The sequence below is a fragment of the Wolffia australiana genome, chromosome 7 (assembly GCF_029677425.1).
Source record: "Wolffia australiana isolate 7733 chromosome 7, ASM2967742v1".
Lineage (NCBI taxonomy): Eukaryota > Viridiplantae > Streptophyta > Magnoliopsida > Alismatales > Araceae > Wolffia > Wolffia australiana.
In genome coordinates, this window is record NC_135841.1 from 4,929,901 (window position 1) to 4,955,227 (window position 25,327).

General features: G+C 41.7%; 1 protein-coding gene across 2 annotated transcripts in view; it reads right to left on the bottom strand.

Moving 5' to 3' along the window:
- The window catches only part of LOC144705219 (calcium-dependent lipid-binding family protein), an 89,321-nt gene extending 70,546 nt beyond the window's left edge, over positions 1-18,775 (bottom strand). Inside the window, exons 1-8 of one of the 2 annotated variants that reach the window (XM_078577801.1) lie at positions 18,619-18,775; positions 17,810-17,891; positions 17,089-17,192; positions 10,991-11,086; positions 10,794-10,841; positions 7,897-7,950; positions 6,613-6,716; positions 6,411-6,528 (exon numbers count right to left, since the gene is read on the bottom strand). In XM_078577801.1, coding sequence (XP_078433927.1) covers positions 6,411-6,528; positions 6,613-6,716; positions 7,897-7,950; positions 10,794-10,841; positions 10,991-11,086; positions 17,089-17,192; positions 17,810-17,891; positions 18,619-18,633 — 621 coding nt within the window. In that variant the 5' untranslated portion in view covers positions 18,634-18,775. Of the gene's footprint in view, positions 1-6,410; positions 6,529-6,612; positions 6,717-7,896; positions 7,951-10,793; positions 10,842-10,990; positions 11,087-17,088; positions 17,193-17,809; positions 17,892-18,618 lie in introns of those variants that run through there. The other variant, XM_078577802.1, reaches the window with a different exon arrangement.
- Between the last annotated feature and the right edge of the window lie 6,552 nt (positions 18,776-25,327).

Sequence of the window (25,327 nt, forward strand, 5' to 3'; positions counted from 1 at the left end):
CATGTTTTGTACGATCATGTTGTACTGGATCATGGGCGATGCTGATAGCTGACTTGTTATCACAGAACAGTTGAGTAGGTTGATCACACGACAGCTTCAACTCTGAGAGAAGGTTGGTGATCCATAATGCCTCGCATATGCCTTGTGCCAGAGCACGAAACTCGGCTTCAGCACTAGAGCAAGAGACAACAGGTTGTTTCTTGCTTCGCCATGTGATAATATTCCCCCCAAGGAAGGTGCAGTAACCCGTGGTAGAGCGGCGGTCAACATGAGAGCCAGCATAATCCGCATCTGTATAGACATCTAACTGAAGGGCACCTCTACGGTTGAATTGAAGACCGAGACCAACGGTACCTTTGAGATAACGAAGTACACGGTTGACAGCATGCATATGACATGCCTTTGGTGAATGCATAAATTGACTTAAGATGCCAACAGCATAAGTAATGTCAGGCCGGGTGTGAGTGAGATAGAGTAGCTTCCCCACCAAGCGGTGATACCGTCCTTGATCAACAGCCTCCTCATGATCCCCTAGAGAGAGCCGATGGTTCGCCTCAATGGGAGTAGGAAGAGGTTGTGAGTCCGCCTTGCCAAGTTCTTGAAGAAGATCAATAATATATTTCCATTGGCAAAGGAAAATCCCAGTCGAAGAGTAGGCGACTTCAATGCCAAGAAAGTACTGCAGTACACCAAGATGTTTAATGTCACACTCATCAGCAAGATAAGTCGCCAAGTGAGCGGCGGCCTGTGAGTCATTCCCCGTAACAATAATGTCATCCACGTACACAAGAAGGATGGTGACTCCCCCGGACGGGGAATGACGGTAGAAAAGTGTATGGTCACCATTGCACTGAGAATAGCCAAATAAGGTCATAGAGTGCGTGAAACGGCCGAACCAAGCCCGAGGAGATTGCTTCAAGCCATAGAGAGCCTTTTTTAGACGACACACCAAGGGAGTTGCCGAAGGGGGGGCCACATAACCAGGAGGCAAGGCCATATAAACCTCCTCATGGAGATCACCATGAAGGAAGGCGTTCTTGACGTCGAACTGCTGAAGGGGCCAATTGTGATGAGCCGCAAGGGCGAGAAGAAGACGAACCGTGTTCATCTTAGCCACGGGAGCAAACGTCTCCAAATAATCAACACCGAATTGTTGAGTATAGCCCTTAGCCACAAGGCTTGCCTTGTACCTCTCAAGAGTGCCATCGGATTGATATTTGACGGTGTAGACCCATCGACATCCAACGAGGTGTTTGCCATACGGTAAAGACACCAGATCCCACGTCTGGTTCTTATCCAAAGCAGCTAATTCCTCGTCCATAGCACGTCACCTGTCAGGGGAGGCCAATGCTTCAGCCATAGTCTTCGGAATGGCGATGGAATCTAGACGGGTAAGAAGAGCACGGTAGGACGGAGAGAGGCGAGAGGAAGAAAGATAATTGGCTAACGGGTATAAAGGAGTGGATTGGCGAGTGCATTGGCGAGTGGCTTTGCGGAGGGCAATAGGAAGATCATCACCCGAGGGAGGAGGGATCGGATCAGGAGTGGATGATGATGGAGGTGTTGGGGCAGGAACAGGCAAGAGGGAACACAGACGACGATGGTACGTGGTGCCATCAAATTTAAAGGGAGGAACCAAGGGAGGAGAAGAAGTTGAAGATGGTACTGGAAGTGGAGACAAGGAGAAAGATGGAAGAGGTACAAGGAAATCCATGGAGTCAGCCCAGGAAGGAGAAGTAGAAGGAGAGGAAGACAAAGAAGAAACATAAAAAGGAGTGGATTCGTCAAAGGTTACATCTTTGCTGACAATGAAGTGATTAGTAGAAGGATGATAGCACTTATACCCTTTTTGATGAGATGAGTAACCCACAAAGACACATTTGAGCGCCTTAGCGTCAAGCTTGTCGCAAGTAGGATGAGGATTAGGGACGTAGCAGGTGCACCAAAAGATCCGGGGAAGGAGGTGAGTTTTCAAGGAAACCATGGGGTAGGCGTGATGGAGGGCATCAAAAGGGGAAACATGAGAGAGGACACGAGAGGGGAGACGGTTGATGAGATGGACGGCAGTGAGAGAGGCCTCCCCCCAGAAAAATTTAGGCATGTCCATGTGAAGAAGAAGGGAACGAGTGGTGTCGAAGATATGTCGAAACTTTCGTTCCGCAAGCCCATTTTGTTGAGGGGTGTATGGGCAAGAAGTTTCATGAACGATGCCATTGGAGGTGAAGAAGTTGGAGAGGGTGAAATTAACGTAATCACGGGCATTATCGGAGCGGAAGCGTTGAAAGGAGGTAGCAAATTGAGTTTGGATTAAAGCGTGGAAAGAGATGAGAGTTTGGGAGAGGTCGGATTTATTTTTTAGAAGATATGCCCATGTAACGCGAGTAAAATCATCCACAAAAATCACCAAATAGCGAGCACCCGAAATACTCGGAATGGGAGCAGGCCCCCATAGATCACTGTGAATGAGAGAGAAAGGAGACGTCGAACGTGAAGACGGATCTGAGGGAGAATATGTGGTCCAAGTGTGTTTATCTGACCGACATGGTTCACAAACAAATTCGTCCACAGGACGTCCACGAAATAAACGAGGAAACATAAGTTTCAAGGTAGAAAAAGAAGGATGGCCCAAGCGACGGTGAAGAAGCCAAAGGGGATCCGACGCCGCCGTCGAGAGAGCTAAGCCAAGAGTAGGGAGCGAAGGAGAGGCAGGTGGAGGACGATGAAGAATGTAGAGGCCGCCATGCCCCTAAGCAAGTGTAGTCGTCTGCCCCGACACCTTATCACGATAGAAGCAGGAATTAGGAGTAAAATAGATATCGAGACCAAGATCTCGGACAAGATGATGAAGGGACAATAGACTCAGGGTAAGACGAGGAACATGAAGATCATGGCTAAGGGTAAGGGCGGAATTCAATTGGACAGTTCCCACACCGGCCACAAGAAGGAGAGCACCAGATGCAGTACGAACGTGATGAGGACAAAGAAAAGGAGTATAGGTAAGGAAACATTGGGAGAGAGGAGACATATGGGCGGTGGCACCGGAATCAACGATCCACTGTACATTGGAAGAAGAAGGAGAAGTACCTTGATGAACGAAGGAAGTAGAGTCCATGAATTTGGATTGAAGCTGGCGAAGTTGATCGATTTCATCATGTCGAAGCTGGGCGACTGTTGAAGATGTGGCTTCAGTAGATGGCGGAGCAGTTGACTGAGGTACCTCAGTGATAGACGTAGGAGAAGTCATGAACTGCCCGGACTGGGGAGTAGGATGAGAGACCAAGTGGCTTTGATGGGCATTCTTCCGTTGGAGTTTGTAACAGGTCTCCTTGGTATGAACGGGCTTCTTGCAATAGTTGCAGAAGATAGAGGAATTACCCGGAGTACCATGGCTTGCATACGCCGATTGTTGGACTGGGGAGTGCATGTTTGGTGACGACACCTTAGGAGAGGACATATACGGCGACATCGCTGGGACAGATGTAGGTCGTGAACTCCCCAGCTGCTTAGCAGCCATCGCTGAGGCGGGTACGGAATGGAAGAGGCCGAGGCGAGTTTCCTCCATCTGAACTTCCACCAGGGCTTCCTTCACGGTAGGAACCTTCTCCCGATGAAGTAGTTGGCCGCGTAAAGACTCGTATTCAGGATTCAGTCCCATAAGGAATTTGAACACCCGAAGCTGTAGAACATATCCACGGTCAATCGAACGAGGGTCGGGAGGCATGTAGTGGTCCAACTCAGCCCAAAGAGACGACAACTCTTAATGATAGGCCCAGACAGAGCGTGGACCCTGGGTCAAATTCATGGAGCGAGTAACGAGGTCATAGAGAATGGCCAAGTTATTCCGCTTAGAATGGGATTCTTGAGCGGCATCCCAGATTTCTTTTGCTGAGTTTAAGGACAGGAATTCAGCAGCATATGAGGAGCTGATACTATCGAGCAGCCACCTGTGGACTACACCTTCAACATCAAGCCAGTGCTCATAGTGCGGAGCAGAAGGAGACGGCGGAGCTTCCACAAGATGCTTCATGAGCTTCCCTTTCAACGTAATTTGAACATACCGGTGCCATTGAATAAGGTTCAACCCCGTGAATCGAAATTCAGCAGGCATCCGTGGCAAAGAGTAGTGTAATGAGCTCAATTCGGATGAGTGAGACAGTACCCCCGGAGGCAGAGAGACAGTAGAGGTAGTAGAATTGGTGGAGGCCATATTATAGAATGCCCAAGTTACACAGGACACCGAAGAACCACAATCAACTGCCGAGTAAAAAGGCCAAGCAGAGGGCCAAAAACTTCCTTCGACAAAGCTTGAAGAAGGAGTGCAAAGGAAATTCCCAAAGATAAGCCAAGAACAACCTCCAAGAGAGAAGTTCCAAGTAACATAGAACAACCACCAAGAACGACCTCTAACGGCGGCTTTGACTGCAACTTGGCAAGAACGACCGCCAAAAAATAGTCAAGAACGACTTAGCAAAGACTGCCGAAGATGAGGATCCGACAAGGATCCCGTGGACGAGGTCGAACGGTGGACGGTTGACTTGCGGCTCGAGGTTGAAAGACGGTGTACGACCTTGGACGAGGTCGAGAGTACCGAAGATGGAGGCTCGACGCCAGAAACTGAACGGCGAATCCTGGCGAATCTCGTGGCTAGAAACTCCCGTGTACTCCCGTGGCCAAATTTCGTGGTCAAATTCCATGGCCGAATCCCGTGGCCAAATTTCGTGGCTAGAAAATCCCGTGGTACTCTCGCGTGGCTAGAATCTCGACGGCAAGAAGTTGTGCTGACGAGCTTGAAGAACGATGTGAACGCTGTACAAACTTGAGAGCAATGGGAGGTTGATGAGCTTGACCAACCTCGCTCTGATACCATGTAGAAACCCAGAGAGAGAGGATGGGTTAAGAAGAAAACACAAATTTCACATTAGGTCATTTTGGTTTAGAAGGGGAGTACATATTGAGAGTCGAGAGAGAGAGAGAGAGGAGCTCAGGGGTACAAATGGAATCAGAAAAAGACCGCATATTCAACAGCAGTCTTCCTCGCCATTCAAGCATCGCGTGCATTGTGACGATGTATCTGGATATAATCTTCTGTGGAAGACTCTTGTCATTAATTTTCTCCTTGCCAGCAGCCATCCAAAAACCCTCACCTTCAGTCGGACTTTCTGTCTCCATATGAATCTCCACGCTCTGATTACTGACTTGTCTTCCTCTTGCCCCTCCCAGATTTTAAAACAACCAAATCGTGAAGCCTGCATTCTGAGACAGGATAAATACCATAGGATGTAAATTTACTTCCCATAGTGAATTCTAGAGAGTCAGTTCCAACAAACCAGACCAAGGTAATTGTTGAATACAAATCTAAATAGAGCAAGAGTGCAGAACTAGGAAATAAAAACATGAAGGTTATCCACCACCTACCAAAAACTTAATGATAAAGTTTGTCCCTAGTTTATCAAAGAGTTTTTAGACTGTTGCACTGGGTTGGGAGCCTCAGACATTCATGATGAAGAAGAGCGCCAGGCATCCACATCGATCAAAGCATTCCATGATCATGCTCACACAGGAGAAAGGCAACTCTCTGCCGTCCTCAAGCAGTTGTCGAAGATGTTACCAGCTCTCCAAATGGCCTTTGCGACAATCGCTACATTCTACAGAGCGAGAACTTAAACATCTCACTCGCTAAGAACTGTGATTCCAATGCAACGACAACTTTACTGCTCACACTGCTGGATGGACCTTAACTGTGCATCTGCTTGTACTGCTGACAGAGGGATGGTCCCTGAGGGCTACATTGACATGGACAAGACCAAAGATGCAGTGTGAGGACAAGTTACTTCTGAAAGGGGGGAGTAATTGATACAATCCCTCTAATTCCTCAGAGGTATACTCGGCTTTTTACATGTTTCATTCTTAGTTAAATCTTTGTAGCCGATCCATGGGGGGCCAGACTGGATTTATCGATCTGGGTTGTATTTCACGATGCAATTCTCATCCCAGGGTTCATATCCTCCTGGATCTGTATATCTCATGCGTCTTGTTTCCTCAATAAATACTCACAAGGATCCTATAATCAACCCAACTAACAGGCACTAGGATACAGGCCTGAATGAGATTTGGGTCATTTGGGTTTCGTTGTCATGCTCTCCATTTTAAAGAGGCCAGCCCTCCCTTTAGGAGGAAAGAAACCATGTGGGATTATGAATTTTTTAGAATATTTTTAAGTTATTTTGGAATGTCAGTTCCCCTCTCTCTTGTTCCCTTGAGATTGTCCTTGTCTCCCCATACAAGCTCATGGGAGACGCCGAGGGGACGACAGCGAGGGTGAAGAGCAATGTTACGGAAAAAATGAAGCTCACATATAAAGGACCCGCATTTCACTTATTTCCCAAGTTCAAAGGGGAAAAGAAGATTACCTTTCGCAACTTGTCAAGAGCCCCACTAGTATCAAACATCTCATTTCCATCTTCATCCGTTGTAACTGCAGCTAACCTTGACAAAGTCAAGCCACAACAAAATGGATGTCCAGGGTTGCTACAGGAAACATAAAAGCAAAAAGAAAATCAGTTAACTGATATCTAGGAAAAGCATAAGACAAAATCAGTTAACTGTAAGTACCTAATTGTATCTTCATATCTAATATGTACATTGCTTACAGAAATTTTGAGATTGCCAATAATGGTAGCAATTAGAGAGCTAAACCATGAGTTTCCCTCTGATCCCTGGGAAAAAAGGACATTTTAGATAATGCTTGAATAAATTTCAAATCAGTAATTTTAAAAAAATTAAATCAGTAACTTAGCATGCATAATAGGGTGATAACAGAATTTTGGTCATTATTGATGTGATGGTTGGCCTATATTACTAATAATATGATATGATCCCAGGATAGGATCACTTGTTTCCCGTTAAACTTGGGAAGATGAATGAGGGAAAAGTAGTAAGAATTTGAAATGTCAGCTTCCAGCAGATCAATGAGGAGAACGATCAACAGGGAAGCTTCTACCTGTTGTCTTCTACACCTGTCATAACCCTAGCTGCCAAGAGATAGAGAACTTGACCAAAAAATACGACTTGTTTTTCAGTAAGGGGAGTTCCCAGTAATTATTCTGGGTTACATCAATTGAGTCTCTGCAGACCCAACATGGTGGATCCGAATTAAACAGGTTTCATAAGGGTATTTACACAATTAAGTGAAATACAGGGCTTCGTAGGAAAACATATAAAAGGAAAGGGAAAGAGCTCCCGCTGACATGAAATCAGTGAGAGAAAGTAAGAAGAAAGAATCAGGAAGATCTCCCCTACTAGGGTGGGTCAGGAGATCTCTCCTACCAGGGTGGTCGTCCAAATCCCACAATTCTCAACGACATGAGATCTTCCTCACTCTATTACAGTTTTTATTTATATTAATTCCAAACAGGGAGTTGGCTCTGCACCCGCTGCTAGACTGCGTGGGTAGCCATCCAGTGCTTCCTTCTCATTCAACTGCAGAGTTTTCACACGAAACTTACTGAATGTTTCTCACAAATGTATTCAAGAATCTGAGAAATAAAAATACAGTAAAAACGAAACTGTAAATAATACCAAGTAATTCGATGAACTTTTATTTCAGTGGCATTTCAACGAATCATAAAATCCACTTCATTAACACAGCCACAAAAATAGTTTAAAGGTTTGCCAATCCAGGAATAGCAGTACAAGAAATTAACTCCTAATTTTTCCTACTTAACACAAAACAGTAGCTTGTCGTGAAATTTCTTATGAAGCATAATTTCCCAAAGCAAGAAAAATAACACGTAAAAATGATGGTAGAATATTGGGGCAAACACAACATTCATTTCCAGAGACGTGATGCTTTGGCCCAATCATGAGCAGAATGACTAAATGTAAAAAACTTCATACACGGCCAAACTTTGGTTTTCTTTTTGCTGCTTCCAATGTTGCCACCTCTGCTTCCTACGAACAGCAGAATACCAGAATCAAAGATACAAAAAAATGAGAAAAAATGTGTCTCAACATACAAGTCCGTTAAGAATTTGAAAAAGTCAAAATATACCCTATCCAAAAGAAAAGTCAGACGATTAGGAATACAGATAGAAAATTGACAGGAAATTTTTTTGAAGTTTATAACTGTCATCATTGATCATTCAGACTGTTAAGGCCTTCCCACTTTCCTTTCAATGGGTGCCCTCACGAGTTTTATGTATCCATGCTCATTTACAATTGAACATTAAACATTATTGGGTTCAGGTCCAACCGCATACAAGAGAAGCCAATACCATTTACCCTTTAAAAAAGGGGTGATTCCCCAAATCAGTAGACTCTTCTCTTCACTCATGTGTGTTAGGAACTCCACAATCGTGAAGTATTGATACGTATAGGACCTTGTTCCAAACGATGATGAAAAACACCAAAAGACTATAGCTGAGCAATGTACGTAGATGGTTCCCAAAACCTTCAAAGGTAGAAATAGGAAACAAGAGTTGGTGTAAGGAAAAGAGGTAGATGATAGAAGACTCCGAGGAGATCCTTGGCAAGAGTTCCCCTCTCTGGTCGCAGGCCTGATCCCACTCACAGCCCTCAGTTGCTGTTGCAACTGCCTCTGCCAAAAGTCGCTTCTATGATGCCTTCTCGTTTCCCGCCGTTTGTATTTATTTTCTCCTCGCACGTGGGATGTTTCAGTACGCACGTGAGCTCTTCGAGACCGGTTTCTCTTCGTCTTCCGTTGATATTGCTCGGAGAAGAAACGCCTTGTATCAGTGTTGTTGAATATGTTATTTTTCCCTTTCCTTATGTACCCCTGCTTTACTCTCTCTCTCTCTCTTCTACTCTCTATTTGTATTCCTGTTGTGGTACCTAAAACCTAACGAGAATATTTCTGTTTTCTCTCAACCCATCCTTCTCCTCTGGGTTTCTTCAAGTGTGATTCCGTAATCTGACAGCAACAGCCTTCTAAATTGATCTGCTCCTGGAGGAATGAACTTGTGGCGATATTCTATCAGTATCCAACATAGTATCAGAGCCAAGGCTGAATGTTCCCAGGAGAAACACACTGTGTTCAATGGTATGTGTTGCCTGGACCTTCCATAGAAAGGCATTTAAGTCGCATAAGGAAAAAATATGCACAGTGACTAGACTGAATAAAAAGTAGAATCCTGGGTCGCGAACTCAATGATACAAGCCCAGACCTTGCCCATCGGATGGTCCAAGTAGTGGGAACAGTCAACAAATCCAAGGGCTTATAATGCAGAGAACCACAGAGGTTCCATTTTGGCTTACTGATGATACGATCCCCATTTTATCTTAGAGGTATTGTCATAATCTGCTCCACTTGCATGTTTTCCCTTCAAATAAGGCCACCCTCCCCATAGGAGGGGAGCAAAGAAGAGTGAAATTTGTCTCATAATCTGTTCCTTCTCATATTAAAAGAGATGGGTGATAAATACACATGATGGCCAAAATGGTCCCTCCATCACCCATTAAACTAGTATGCCATAAGAGATTCCACATTATGAAGAATGTTGTCTGTTGACTTTTTTCAATAAAAAAGCGTTGTCCGTTGACTTTTTTCAATAAAAAATTGTTGACCGTTGAGACCATCCTCCCAATAAACACCACCTCATTGTGGTGCATTTATGGTACATGTAGCCAAGCATCCACTGCTAGGACAAACAATGACGGTGCCAACATACATCCCTGCCAACAACATAATATTTCAATAAACAATTATGGAGGGATCCATGCCCCCCTTCACGAAATCGTTCGCCAGGATCAAAAAAGAATGGGACATAACACATCACTGAACCCATGCCACACAATCAGCGAGAAAGCTTCTCTTCCTCATAGAGGACCATAAAAAATCTCAATTCAAGGAATCATACACTTTTGCAAAGGTCAACTTTCAACATGAAGCTCTTAGTCCCACTTCTCTTTTATAACGCTCATGTTTCACTTGCCACTACCACACCATCCACCAGCTGCCTGCAGGAAATGAAGGCCGACCAAAAATGCCCCATCAGTTCATTCCTCACATCTTTCTCAAGTCCTGTAGGCTGGTGCAGATCATCCCAGTCAGCTTCAGCTACCCCTTGAATTGGATAAGATGTTGTCAGATCATTCTCAGCCATAATAATTGTTAACAGAGGATGACCTATCACGTGATACGACAGTTATAACACATAATTTGAGGCAGTGGCCAACCGAAATGATATCATGCTAGGTTATTGGTCAGTATAAGCCCAATACAACCTGTACATATCCTAAAACCTGATTAAAAATTTTGACGTGCTATTTCCTCTCGTAGCATATCAATTTATTTCTCTCTTTGATTACATCCGACCTGCAAGATCAATCCTGTCAATAAATTATTTGCAAAGATACTTTTCCGCTCTTTTATTATTTACATCTACCTATGTCATTTTTTTATCGTCGCACCTCCAAACAATTCTCCCTTATCGCACCCGATCAGGCAGTAAAAAGCTAGGATTATTCTCCCTCTTTTTCTGCATGACCTTCTCAAAGCCATTGTCACGTGGCCATCTGATGATCTTGTGGTCCGAACTGCTTTGTGGATGCTGGCTCTGACTGTAACACTTTCTTCTAGCTAAAGTTGTATATTACAACAGTAACAACATAATGAAATCGGTAGGATTAAAGTACTCGTTCTCAACTCACCAATCTATGATCCTGAGGTAACTGAACATAAATAAAAAAATTCTGATGATAAGAAGACTAGACCAGATCCGTTATCAAATTCAAGACTAAAACTTTTTTTGCATTCATAAAATGAAATTGGTTACCTCGATTTGCTTCAGCTTGGCCTCAAAAAGCTTTTCTCTATCTTCTTTCTATAAGAAAAAGACATTAGTTATATTCTTAAAAAAAAATACATTAGTTATAGAGCTTGGAAGGAAAAATACAAATTCAACAGAAATATGTTCAAAAACATTAAAACATTACAAACATCAATCATCAGAAATTAGGTTTATTAACTTGCCTTGAGGCCGTGCCCATCTGGCATGGGGTGAGCTACAAGAAAAATGCGGTCAATTAGAACAACAACAGGCTCCTTGCCAAGACTTTTCCATGGAACCTGTTGACAACCGAAAGTGAGGATTAATGTTCAAACAACTGTTTCAGGAACTAATTACTCCCTGCTTTCTTTGCATGAAATTGAATACAAATAAGCATTATGGTAACAATAACAAAATGTTAAAGAAACTAGCCGTTAGACTAGCCATTGTCTGTTCGGAATCGCTTAATGAGAGTACCATATTGGCGTTGTATCATAGCAACAAATTCTTTGATGATAAGGAAAACATCTGATTGTTGTTTCATTAAGTGAATCCAGGTGAAAAAACTAACATCATCCGTTAGAACAATAAACCATCGAAATCCATAAAGGTCAGTGAAGGGAGCTGGTCCCCAAACATCACAATGTATTAATTCAAAAACTGTAGTAGCAGAAGAGTCAGTTAAAGGATAAGTGGTTCTTTTGTGTTTAGCAAGTTGACATACATCACGCACAAAATGATCCATGCATAATCCATGACAAAGCTCTGGAAAGAAAGTTTGTAGGAGATGAAATGATGCTACTCCACAGCACACCTCGGTTCAGGACATTGAACGACTCAAAGAGGAATTACATCAACTTCAGAGCAAGCTCAAGGCAACTGAAATTCTTGGGTCCACTTCAATGGCTTCTTCAGGTAACTCCCTATGCCTCTCAACTTTAAGTAATGTACCTCAAAATTCTGCTATCTGGATTTTAGACTCCGGTGCAACTGATCATATGACTCACTTGAGTTCAGTTTTTAAAACCTCTAAAGTGTGTCATTCCTCTAAGAGGGTACAAACAGCAGAACAGAAACAGAAACAGGTAACAATAACAAAACACAAATAAGCATTATGGTAACAATAACAAAACACAACAGAAACAGGTATCCTGAAATAGCGCATGAACACCATTTGTTTTAAAAAAATATCAATATGCCTCTCAGATGTAATTAATGTCATGTGTTAGTGATATATTCCTATATCGGGCTAATGGGCCCTGTTCTATAAGCCCATTAGCCCTTTATCTCTCTTCTCTCACTTAGGGTATATATATATACCCTCTTCTTGTAACATCTTTGGGACATTATTCTATTTTCCTTCTCACTCCATCTCTCTTGATCCACTTCCCCCTCCTAGGGTTAACATCATGTTTTCATTGTCTCCCATATACCCCCTCCTTTCTTTGATGTTTCAGTTTTACAAAAAAAATTAACATGAGAGTCATTCTCCTATTTTACTTAGTGTCGAGGAGCATATTGGTCATTCTGTGAGATGGAAAAACCTATGGGTAACGGTGGATATTTCCGTCTTTTTCTTGCGTTTTCTTCCCAAGCTGGCTAGCGGCTAGGTCAAATGCCGACCAACCATGGATCCTGTTGACATGGTATCAGAGCTGGGCGTGAAGAGCTCCTCGTTTGGGGAAGACGCAATGGAAGCAACTCGCTATTTCAAGGTATCAGAAAAGTTTTTTCTTTAGGTTCTCTGGGCTTTGATAATGGCCAAAGAGATGGCGAAGGCGGGTTCGAGTGATTCTGTACTACAAGACCGCGAGAATGTGGTGCAACACACCTTTCCAAGTGCTCCTGAACCCCTCAAATACGATGGGTTGAATGCACTCCATTGGGGTGAGTACGTGGAGATCATCCTGGAAGGGAGAGCTCTGTCTGACCATTTATTCATCACTAGAGACCCTGACAGTGCGGGGTACAAAGGATGGAGGCAGGATGATGCCTTAGTCTGCGCTTGGCTCCTTGGGAGCATGCTTGGAAATCAGTGTAAAAACTTCCTCCTCCTGAAGACAGCCAAAGCAATCTGGGATCATGCCCACAAAGGCAATTCGAAGGGAAAGGATTGGAGAATATACAGCCTAATTGCTAGGGCTGCCAATTTGGTTCAAGGGGACAAGACGGTCACGGCATATGCCAATGAACTACAGGCTATCTGGCAAGAGATTGATTACTACAGGCCGATCAAGGATCCTGAGTCAGACGAATGGCAATATACAAAGAAGGATAGGCTCTACAAATTTCTGTTGGGCCTTAATGCTGAGTATGAAAGCATGCGGAGTCAATTGCTGAATCGTGAAATTGTACCTGATGTAGAGGAAGCCATCAGACTGGCGAGAGAAGAAGAAGAAAGGCTGGGTGTGATGGCTGAATCTGGCCATGGAGAAAGTGCCACCGGGTTGATGGCTAAGACGACGACACAGAAGCCTCAGAGATCTCAGACAGTTCAAGGGGATCAGAGGAGTCAGAATTGGAAGCCACAGCCTCAGATACAGTCACAGTCTCAGTCACGGGAGGCCATGTTCTGCAAATACTGCAAGAAGCGAAATCACAACATTGAACAATGTTGGAAATTGCAGAATCGACCTCCTCGCCAAGGTCAGGCTAATGCAGTAACAGTCCAAAGTAGTGCTCAAGAAGGACGTGAAACAGTTGCCCCTGAAGAGTCCAAAATGCTGCCCAGGAACACGGGGGAAGAGATATCTGTGCTGAGAGAAGAGGTGGAAAGACTCAAGTCTCTATTCGGATCTGCCTCCATGACCAGATCAGGTGATTATCATGTTCTACTTGTTTTCAAACGTCCGTTCTAGGCATGAGTTGGATCATTGACTCAGGAGCGACAGATCATATGACCCCTGATTGCTCCAAATTTTATTCCTATGCTTGTTGTGAGAATCAGAGGAAAGTGATTACTGCTGGAGGAGAAATTCTCCAAGTCGCAGGCATTGGTACAGTGCATATTAAAGAGGTAGGAATGCTTAAAGATGTTCTTCATGTGCCTATGTTAAGGGCACAACTGATTTCTCCACAGCGACTAATCAAAGATATTAATTGCTCAGTCATTCTGAGGTCTGATGGATGTTTTGTGTTTGACAAGATACTAAATATGAAGATTGGATCAATTAAAGAGAAGAATGGGCTACTCCAGCTGGATGATGGCACACAAAAAGCAATGATGGTGGCAGGAGCAGCTACATCTGGAAGACTGGAGCAGCTGAAGATGATGCATGCTCGTTTCGGGCACCCCTCTTTTGCTATTTTAAGAAAAATGTTCCCTACCTTTGTTGAACCTCTGGATTTGTCTAAAGTCGTTTGTGACTCATGTCATTTGGGGAAACACAAACGTGCATCATTTAAAAATACTAGTGAGAGGAGCTTACGGCCATTCATTTTGATTCATGCTGATGTGTGGGGGCCATGTAGAACCCCATCAATCTCAGGCAAGAGATGGTTTATTGTCTTGGTTGATGACTGCACCAGAAGTATGTGGGTACACCTGTTCAAAAATAAGACAGGTACCTGACATCATTCAGGGGTTCTGCCACATGGTGAACCAATATTTGTTGGATATTCTCCAACTCAAAAGGGCTACAGATGCTTTCTCCCTGGCCAGAGGAAGATCATTGTTTCAGCAGATGTGACTTTTAACGAGCAGCAGATGTTCTATGCTGATCCAACTGAGGGAGTTCATGATAATTCAACACAGTGCAGAGGAGATATTGAATGGCAGTTGCGGGAAGAGACTGCCATCAGGAGAGAATTACCAGTGGAAGAGCATGACCAGATCAGAGATGTTGAAGATCAGAATGAGCCACGGCTTGAGGAAATTGAGCAACAGGAGACAAGGACAGAGGAGACTGATGCAAGACAAGAAGACCCAATGCAAGGGGAGGAAGACTTGAGTTGGCCAGTGGCCTTGAGAAAAGGGAAGAGAGCCTGCACTCAACATCCGAAATATCCTATATGCAATGTGGTTAGCTACAAAAGACTCTCGCCAGAATATCACACCTTCCTTGCCAAGCTGGATGAGGTGAGTGTGCCAGGCACTGTGGAAGAGGCCGTGAAAAACCCCAAGTGGAAGTTAGCAATGGATGCCGAGATGGAGGCCCTCAAGAAAAATGAAACCTGGGAATTAGTACCACTTCCAAAGGGCAGGAAATGTGTAGGCTGTAAGTGGGTCTACACTGTAAAATACAATTCAGATGGCTCATTGGAGAGGTGTAAGGCTAGACTTGTAGCCAAAGGATATAGTCAGTCATATGGCATTGACTATACAGAGACCTTCGCACCAGTGGCAAAACTCAACACTGTGCGGATACTAATCGCACTGGCAGCAAACTCGGGGTGGGGTTTGAATCAGTATGATGTCAAGAATGCCTTCCTGCATGGAGATCTAGAAGAAGAAATATACATGCAACCACCACCGGGATATTATTTTTGGTTTGGCAACAGAGTCTGCCGGCTGAAGAAGACACTCTACGGACTGAAACAGTCACCACGTGCCTGGTTTGGAAAATTTTCATTAGCCATGAAAACTATGGGGTACACTCAGAGTAACTGGGATTACACTTTGTTTGTCAGACACTCTCATTCAGGGGGGGTCGTGGCATTTTGGGTTTATGTAGACGATATTATAATCACTGGAAGTGATGGAAAAGGTATTCAAGAACTGAGTAACCAAATATCACAGTTATTTGCCATCAAAGCCTTGGGTCCTTTGAGATACTTCCTGGGAATTGAAGTAGCCTACTCAAGAGAAGGTATCTTCATCTCTCATCGCAAGTATACACTGGACCTCCTGAAGGATACCGGAATGCTGGACTCCAAGCCTGCATGTACCCCGATTGACTCAAACCTGAAGCTTGGATTGTGTGAGGACGACAGTCGAGTCAGCAAGGAGCAATATCAAAGATTGGTTGGTAGACTTATCTACTTGAACCATACCAGGCCAGATATAGCCTTTGCCGTTGGAGTATTGAGTCAATTCATGCATGATCCAAGGGAAACACATTGGCAAGTGGTGCATAGAGTGCTAGCCTATCTGAAGGGAACAGCTGGGCTAGGATTACTATTCAGAAAAGACAGTGATTATTCTGTAAAGCTCTACATCTGGGTACTGCTCCTTCATCGGAAAAAACTTGATTACCTGGCGAAGTAAAAAACAGGACGTTGTAGCCAGATCCAGTGCAGAAGCAGAGTTCAGATCTGTTGCCAAAGGAATATGTGAAGCGTTGTGGATCAAAGGAGTTCTGGAAGACTTAGGTTTCTCTCAGGAAACCCCAATCACCCTGTACTGTGACAGTAAGTCTGCAATTGACATTGCACATAATCTAGTCCAGCACGATCGGACAAAACATGTAGAGGTCGACAGGCACCTTATTAGGGAGAAAATTGACTCCAGAATTATTCAGATGAAGTATGTTCCATCATCAGATCAACTAGCTGATATTTTAACCAAAGGCCTTCCAAGCAGCAACTTCCAGCACATGGTGTCCAAGCTGGGCATTGATAGCATCTATGCACCAGCTTGAGTGGGGGTGTCATCAGAAGACTAACTTCCGTCTTTATTTATTTTTCTATTTCCTATTTATCTGTGGGCCCCACATATAAGGGACCCACTGACTTATCAATCCGCTGTTGCACTCCAATATGGGCTCGGCCCATTTGTTTGTAAATCTCTGGTTTTAAACCAGAGAAACCCTAAGAGTAAAATAGAGAAGTCTCTTTCTTGAGTTTTCTTCCCGAGCTGGCTGGCGGCTAGGTCAAATGCCGACCAACCATGGATCCTGTTGACAAAAACAAAAGGAATTACATTCAGCCGTAGAAGTGCCAACCATTGACGATTGTCTTTTTGGTGATCGCTTCTGAAAACCAATCCAGAATCCAAGCATCATCGATTATATTTCAACTAATACTTTCTACCTATTCATCTTGTGATATCCTTCCAAAAAGCATTGTCAAGAGAGAAAGAAATAGAATATATCTCCAATTTGGCCAACATAGGGACACCATAGATGCAGATATTGCATGCAAAATTTTGATTCTCAATCTTTTTTTCTACTAGATTTCTGGACCCGGAGAATAAACCCTATTTTTTTAAAGAAAAGAAGCAAGATCACCCGAAATCGGTGATCAACCCAAGAGAATAAGCCATTTTAGGAGATTAATTGAGGAATAAATCCAGAAGTTTCACCCAAAATGCCATCAAGACAGTATAATGCAAAATAAACGAATTTTTCACCCAAATGGCTACCTTCAAAGTTATGCTCCCAATAAAGCCAGCGTGTACAATTACAGGAAGCTTCAACGAATTGAGTGCTTCAGTCTTCAAGTTCAAATCTCGCAGCTCCACATCCCCTGAAAAGAGAAATTAAAAATTGATACAGAGACATTAAGTGATGTAACAGGGGTAAATTCAGAATAATTTTTGGTAAAGGAAATGTCCAGGCTGAGTCAACAAAGCGCTAAGCAATATGACTCCATATTTCTACAAATGAAAACACTGAATGCGTAATGGAATGCATGAGGAGCTTCATCATACACAAAGTTTCGTTATAAGCAGGTATAACAACAGCGGCCTCAAAAATCAGTGAGATCATGAATGAGGCTCCAAACATATTATCGAGTCCGGTAGCAGGATCAGTGCCAATGTCAATAATAATCACCAGAGTATTTTTTTTGTTGAAAAAATCAGACTAGAACAGTGACATACACCTAAGGGATGTATGTTATAACATACCTGTTAATTTATCTATCATTAATTCCGGGTTGATGTCTCTTCTTGGGTGATCTTCCCTCTTTTCCTCAAAAAAGAAAACATACATCTAAGGGACACTACATCAAAGTTTTCCACCTCTACGTATATCCAATGGTGTATCCAGTCTCAGCCATTCAATATTACCTGGCTACGAAAAAATAGTATACAGAGGGTAACAAAAGACCATTAAAGCAGAGTGCAAGTATTAAGTAATGACCTTTCCAGACACTGATTCTGAGGAGTTCAGGGGAAAGACCCTGGACGTATTCTCCTAAATACCTCCGAAGAAGATACAAAACCTGCAAGTATCACAAAGCAGAACTAAGATATAATCTAACGGCCCAGTGTAGTAAGAGCTAGATGTCAGTCTATTAAAGATATAAGGAAACGATGACATAAGTGACAAAATCTTTTATTCAATTTCATAAATGGAAAAATAGAGAGACGTGAGATCTTAATCTTCCAATATGAGACAACCAATTTTCAGGAAAAAAAGGGTTACAAAATAAAACACCTCACGCCCTGGCCAAGCCCTTCAAAGTTGGCTCAACCATCATCGACATTCTCCTAGTCAATGTGATCATCAGTATTACCATCCCCAACCACATCATCATATGCCAAATATGATGAGAAAGCAAAATCATCGAGCATCACCAGCTGTTTACATTGTAACTTATTCCAGAATCACGAGGAAGATGCAAGAAGGGACTGATTGAAAGGTTCAAGCAGTCTACATTCTCGAGCTTCAGTTCCTAATCGGTAGGACACAGAAAAAAAATAGAAAAAAATAGAAAAAAACGTAACCGTCTAACAAAATTACAAGAAAAACATAAAATGAACTACACAATGTATAAACACTAATCCATAAATATGTACATACACACCGAAAATCACCGACTGTCCGGACCGGAGGTCCGACCGCTGCCATATACTCATATCCCGAACATCACACAAACAATGGAGCCGAGACAATACACATTATAGGGGCCAAAGCAAAAGCAAGAGAAGAATTAGAAAGAGACATACGTAGTCTTCGAACATGGCGCCACTGACAAATTTTCTCTCCGAATCAAGAACCTAATATCACCGACTAAAACACGTCGCGGCGATCTTCATCGCCTGGCGATCGAACAAAAAACGTAGACGCCGGGGAAGGAACAACGCTCTCGCCGGTTATGCGTAGACGCCAAGGAAAAGTGAGGTAATCGTGGGGCTCACACTGCAACGCGTTCAAGGTGCCACGTGGAACCAATTCTGCAATTCCGTTTAAATTTTTCTTTTTCACTTTCTCATTTTAAAATCTTTTTCTTTAATCTCTGGGCCCACCAGTTTTATAGGACGGTGTAAAAGGCCATTTTCACTAGCCTTGAATCCCAGAAGATGTCTAAAACTCTCCTCACTACCTGGCCAACCCTCCCTTATCCGATTACCCCTCTGGTGATCTATGATGCCATGATGCCCTCGACGTCGTGGACGAGCTGTCCTTGGACACCTTAGCGCCCCTAAATACTGCATTATTGTAGTGCAGCCATATTGCCCAGAGCACTGTCATCGCTCGACCCCCCTCCATCCTATTCTGGTCAAAGGTAGAAATTGGTCACGTCCTAGTTCTGTCATTGACCAATCCCAGTCCCCCTTCTGGTCTTTAACAAACCCTGACCCTGGATACCATTCAGTTAGACTTCGCAGCCAGGCGACCGTAGTCTAAACCTTTTTCCAGCCTTGCTCCAGCACGTTGTCAAGTAGCCTTCACCAGCGCACAACAGAAACTTTATTATATAGTTGATACGGATGTGGGGAATGGCTTGGAATTTTTAAACCTCTATGCCAAGGGTAGTAGATATAGTATGAGGTTGGCCTAAGCAACATGCTGAGCCGACCTCACAAAGGATCTTATCCCTTACACAAACACTCAATAACCTGAATTCTTTGTATGCAAGCAGTATCAGCAACTAGCTGGAAGACCCAAAGAATTGCTCTTCATATTCCTCTATCTTCCTAGTGTGTTCTTCCATCTTCTAAGACTTTGGCACTTCACACGTGTGTCCTACTGCATAAGGTCATGGCACAAGATGCTCTTAAGCGTCCACAAAAGATGTGCTCCTGCGCTCCTCGAGATCTATCTACATATGCAAAGTATCTGGAGCACGTGTCATGAAATGCAAGGCCTTCAGAGCTTAACATTCTCCCTCTCCTAGTCAAGTCATTGGTACATGTTGTTGGGTTTTGTAGGCTAGATTGACTATATGAAACAATTTGACATTGTAGGAATGAAACAAATCAAAACAGTCTAAAACCAAATCATTAGATGGTTTGATCGCCTTGCGTATGAAACATCTGCTATCATTGTGTTCCTTGGACAAGTCTCTTCAAGCCATTGACGTGTCCATCCTCTAAACCTCTCTAGGACCTTCAGAACACGAGAACTTCTCATCGTTCAATCGATGTGCTTTACTTGGAATCGTACAGGATCTCCTCACCATCTTGTGCACTACTGTATGCTTTTTAGAACAATATAGGAGAAGGGCACACCTAAGTCTCGTTTTATGGAAGCTAAAAATAGTTTCGGACCCATATTTATACTCTTCCAGTAGTTTTCATACAAGTTATAAAATTTAATACTCCAATCACCTTGATCAAACATAAATTAAGTGTATATTCACATAGATTAATTAGTCAATGGTCAATTTTAACCCAATTTATAGGTTGAGTTGTGAGCCTATGTTATATTACTAATATTAATGGTTAACTATACCTCATGAAAGTATTGTATTTAAGCATAGTTAACTATTAAACCCTAGTCAATCATTCTAGTTAGTACGAATGCATTGGACGGCACCTTGCACAATATTTTCATCACCCATAGCAATGGATTTAAGTACATATTCTTCCTTAAGTCAGTCTGATATTCTATCTAGGAGGAACAATCCCATTGATGAACTCAAATTTGGAGAAATGATTCAACATTGATACATGAATTAGTGAATTTTTGAAAGAAATTTAACATTAAATAACATGACTAGTAATGAAGAGCAAGGGTCTTCTCAATCTGAAAAATATATATATTAGGCATTTAATGCCTTTTTATATGATTTTTAGGTGAAGAAAATAAATATCTTATAAAATAAAAATAATGGTAGGATGAGAAGGATGGTAAGCAATGACAGATATATGCATTAACGGGAGAATACCAATTTATATAAATATAGAATAAGAAAAGATGAATAAACAATGGGTAAATTAGATGCATATTGGAAAGATGATAATAAAATTGAAAGGAGACTCACCATATATTCTTACATTCTATCAGGATAAGGTCAATTTTCTGATAGAAAGAGATCCCACCTACTTGTCTTCTGCCTTATAACTTTGATCAATAACTTGATGGATCACACATTACGCTACTTCATTCGACCTACAAATCTAGGAGAAACTCCAACGTGTTGCTTCAATGGACGAAGAGGTCTCTTTATCGGTCATTAGCTATTTACAGAAAGAGATGAGAGACATAATATGCCCCTGTATTTTTACCCCAAAAATCTTTTTGGGTTATGAGATAGTACATTCGCAAGTTGCACTAGAACGGGTCATTAGATATTCTCTCTTCTCATCAATCCAAATTTTAGAACACTAGTATGTCAGTAAATCCCCATATTTACTGTAGATTATGTCGTAATTATGTGTGCCTAAATGGCAGTCATATATATGTGTTCGTACACTCTAAAAAGTTTTTTTATTGATCCAAAATGATTTTCTTTCGGCCAACTAAATGTTTCCATGTGTGTGGGCCTTATATGCCATAAAAACTGCATTTATTGTGCCATGTGTTCATGCTTTCTCAGTTTCACATTTGCATTGACTATAACTCATGTATATTTTTCTTTTCATTCATTTACTCTCCCTTTTTTCAAAAAAAAATGCACTCTATAGTTCATGATTAGATGATAATGACATGTCTAATCGTGTGGCAAGTCCTAAAAAATATACATTCTGACTTCAAAAATAATATATCGACAAATAATAATGTCTGAAGGTTCCCAAATATGTGTAGTGAATCAGAAAATTATTTTATTCACAAATATGATGTCAGAAACTTTCATAAAAAGTATAATTTGACTATATAAATATATGGAATTATCTTAAGTTTCATAACACACATGTAACTATTTTAATGCAAATAAGTATCAAATCTCAAAAACATTCATATGATAAATAGCATGTCATCATTAATCTTGACCACAAAATCACTTTTGTGAACTACTTATTACACTTGGCTAACTGTAATTAGGATCACATGATTAGAGACTTACTTAAGTGTCAAACATAATTCTCTATCCACAAGGTGTCTTTGGCATCTCAAATATAAGTAACACTTACATAACTGTAACACAGATCAAAATGTTTGATATTTAACTGTTATACTAATAAAGGTTTCATATGGATCAATTTATTAAACTCTTTACCTGAATACCCGCACTACCAATCATTGGTGCCTTCAAACAAATGGATACAAGATCATGCGTACTCATCATATGAGTGATATTTAAAAAGTGATAGTTTATCATGATAATTTGATGATCGTCTTTTCAGTATATTTAAAATTTTAATATATAGAACACATGTTTAAAAACTAAATGTGTTATATCTTTCCATAAATATATCGCACGATATTGATAATTAAATTTAAATTTAGTGAATATGATCAAGATATGGAAGTTGGATTGGCTTTCGAGCAACATTATACCCATTATCAGTAGTGACCAGAATTAATATAACATTGGTGGTTTTAATTCTACTCAATAAAAACATAGACATGTACTCATTTATGTAAATCTATTTGGTGATTATCTCCATCAAGAATAATGATTGAGGTTTTTATACAATTTAAATAATGATTAATGAGATGAGCGAAGATAAATGTTAATTACTATGTCAAGAGATGATGACAATATAGGTGAGAACTTGATGATTATAGAAGATAATGATAATAAGTATATTATAAGAACGAGTGAGAGAAAGAAGGGAGTGACAATAAATTAGGTTGAAAGGACAGATGAGATGAGAAGAACAATTTATGTAAGGGGGATGATTGTATGATGATGAAGACCGGTGACATGAAATATGTAACACATGATCAGAATGTGTGATGAGGTGATGTGATATTAAGATTTTATGATGAGGTAGTAATAACCAAAGTAAGGCAAGGATGATTATTATAGATCCTAATATTCTGCAAGGATTACGATCTTTTGTAAGTGCAGACAGGCCCCCTTATTCTCTGTTGCCTCTTCTTACACACCCAAGATGCCGAGGACTAAATTCATGAATCTCAGAAACACACTGTCTTTCAATCAGCCCACACATGTAGCAAGCACGTTTAAGGATACTTTATTAAAAAGAACAATGCTCTATTTATAGATAAGATGGGATGTATGGAAAGAGGGTGTAAATAAAAAGCTATATTGGCCTTTTGGATCATTACATATCATGCTTGTAAGTTGGATAAATCCTAGCTGTCCATTTTTGTATCTCCTCATCGACAGCGCTATCACTTCCTCATTTTTTTCCATTTTCATTGGCTATTTAGAAATACCTAGAGATACGAGTGGCAAGATCTCCTCATCTTCTGTGAATGGAAACTCTAAGAGTGCCATATATCCTACACAAAAAATTCAAAAAACAACTAAATATTTTAAATTATGTGTGTGTGACATGGCAACACTTTTTTAAGGGGCCATGTCATGTGGCTTTCAGTGTGATCTTATCACCAAATGCCACCGCCACCTATGAGATTAAAGAAAAAGAAAAATACATAGTAAAAGAAAGGAATATGCATGATGCAGTAACTGATGTTGCCCAAAAGCCTATTTCTTGAGGCCCATTAGCAACTAGGTTTTGAAGAAGGAAATCCTTTTAGAAGCTAACAAGATCTTCATAAAAGTATCTATAGATCCACAAAATCCTATGACATATTTTTCCCTAACACAATCCTCATGCTAGGGAATGACAAACGTCATCCATCACATCATTCATCACAATGATAGATCTGTGGCTGTTGATTTGTTGGTGACATGTGACATTTTTTACCCCATGATGGTGATGGATGATGTGATGAAAGACCTGTGATGGGTGATGTGACAATGAGAGAGAGTCTCAAATGGGTGACATGTTGGGATAGCTGTCATGGATGACGATGGTAATCAAACTTTAAATGTTGAATAAAAGGGACAGTAAAACTGTTTTATGTTTAGAAAAAAATAAGAGATATGGTGGTCGTAGATCAAAATATTTATAAATATGCTATTGTATGTATACACTACAATATAACATGTGTGTGTGTATATATTCTGGAGTTTCGGAGTTCTGGAGTTTTGGAGTTTGCTGTCCAACAAGAACGCTAGAGCAAAGCGACACTCGAGGCCTTTAGGCTGAGGGCACCTGGTAAAATCCTGGTTCAAAGAGATGCTTTGTTCTTACAGAACTGTTCTTGCTTTCCTATGATGCGAGGGGGCCAAGGGCTGAGAACACACTTATATTATGTTCTCATAAATTTTACCCCTATAATTGACTTCTAATAAGTGCACATATATATATATATCTATGATAGAGAGATGGAGGGAGTCCAAAAGAGTGAAGGTGCCCAATAGAGAGAAGGAGATAGATAGAGAGTCCAAGAGACAGCAAGTAATCCAAGATAGAGAGAGTAACCTAGGGGGAGAGGGAGACCAAGCAAGGGAGTGAGTTATGTGGATTCAAGCACAAACCCTCTATGGACTGAATGGTTGGATAACATAGTTATGTGGATTTAGGACTTGGTTGCTTCAATAAGAGCGAGGCTTGTGGATATACATCCGGATCGTCCCGGACGAGGACGGTGGACGAGGACGGGACGAGCCTCGTCCACCTGACCGTCCGGTGAGTGACCCGGGAGGATAGGTCGTCTGGATCGTCTCGTCCTGCATACGCTGGGATGATGTTTCGATCCGTCCCAAGTCCATGGGACGAAATTTCGTCCAATGGGACGAAAATAAACGAAATTTCAGCCGCCCCTGCCCAACTGCCCTAGCCTTTTGAAATCAAATCGGCGGGACTGCTGACTGCCGACTGCCGACTGCGTGTCTGCGTGAGTTGCTGGCCTGCTGTCTGGTGAGGAGAGGACGAGAGGTGTCCTGGCTTGGCTTGGAGAGGTGTCCTGACTATCTTGGCTTGGAGAGGTGGAACCAACCTGCTGGAGCACGAATCAGCGAGTGGAGTGAGATTTTCGCAAGGTACGTATCTATCTCTCGTTTTAATTTGTAAATCTTCTCTCTCGATCTCTCTCAAACTCTGCTTTTAATTTGTTAATTTTTTTTTTCGATCTCTCTCAATCTGTGGTTTTAATTTTTTCATTTTCTCTCACGATCTCTCTCAAACTCTGGTTCTATTTGTCAATCCCTATCTGACCTCCCAACTTCTCTTTCTCCCTATTTCAAATTCTCATTTTCCCTATTTCTCGATCCTTTTTTGATCCCCCTATTTCTCTACCCCCAGTTCCCCATATCTCCAATTCTCTTCTATGGCAATTCGTGAAGGTGAAGTGTGGAAATTTCCCGTTCACACTGATTTTCTTCGTCGTTCTCTCCTGGTGAGTTTTGCAAAAAAAATTTCCATGCTATATCTGATATTCTTCCTTCACGTTGATCTTCTTCCATGCCATATCTGATCATACGCTTCAGACTTCACTAAAGGAACGATC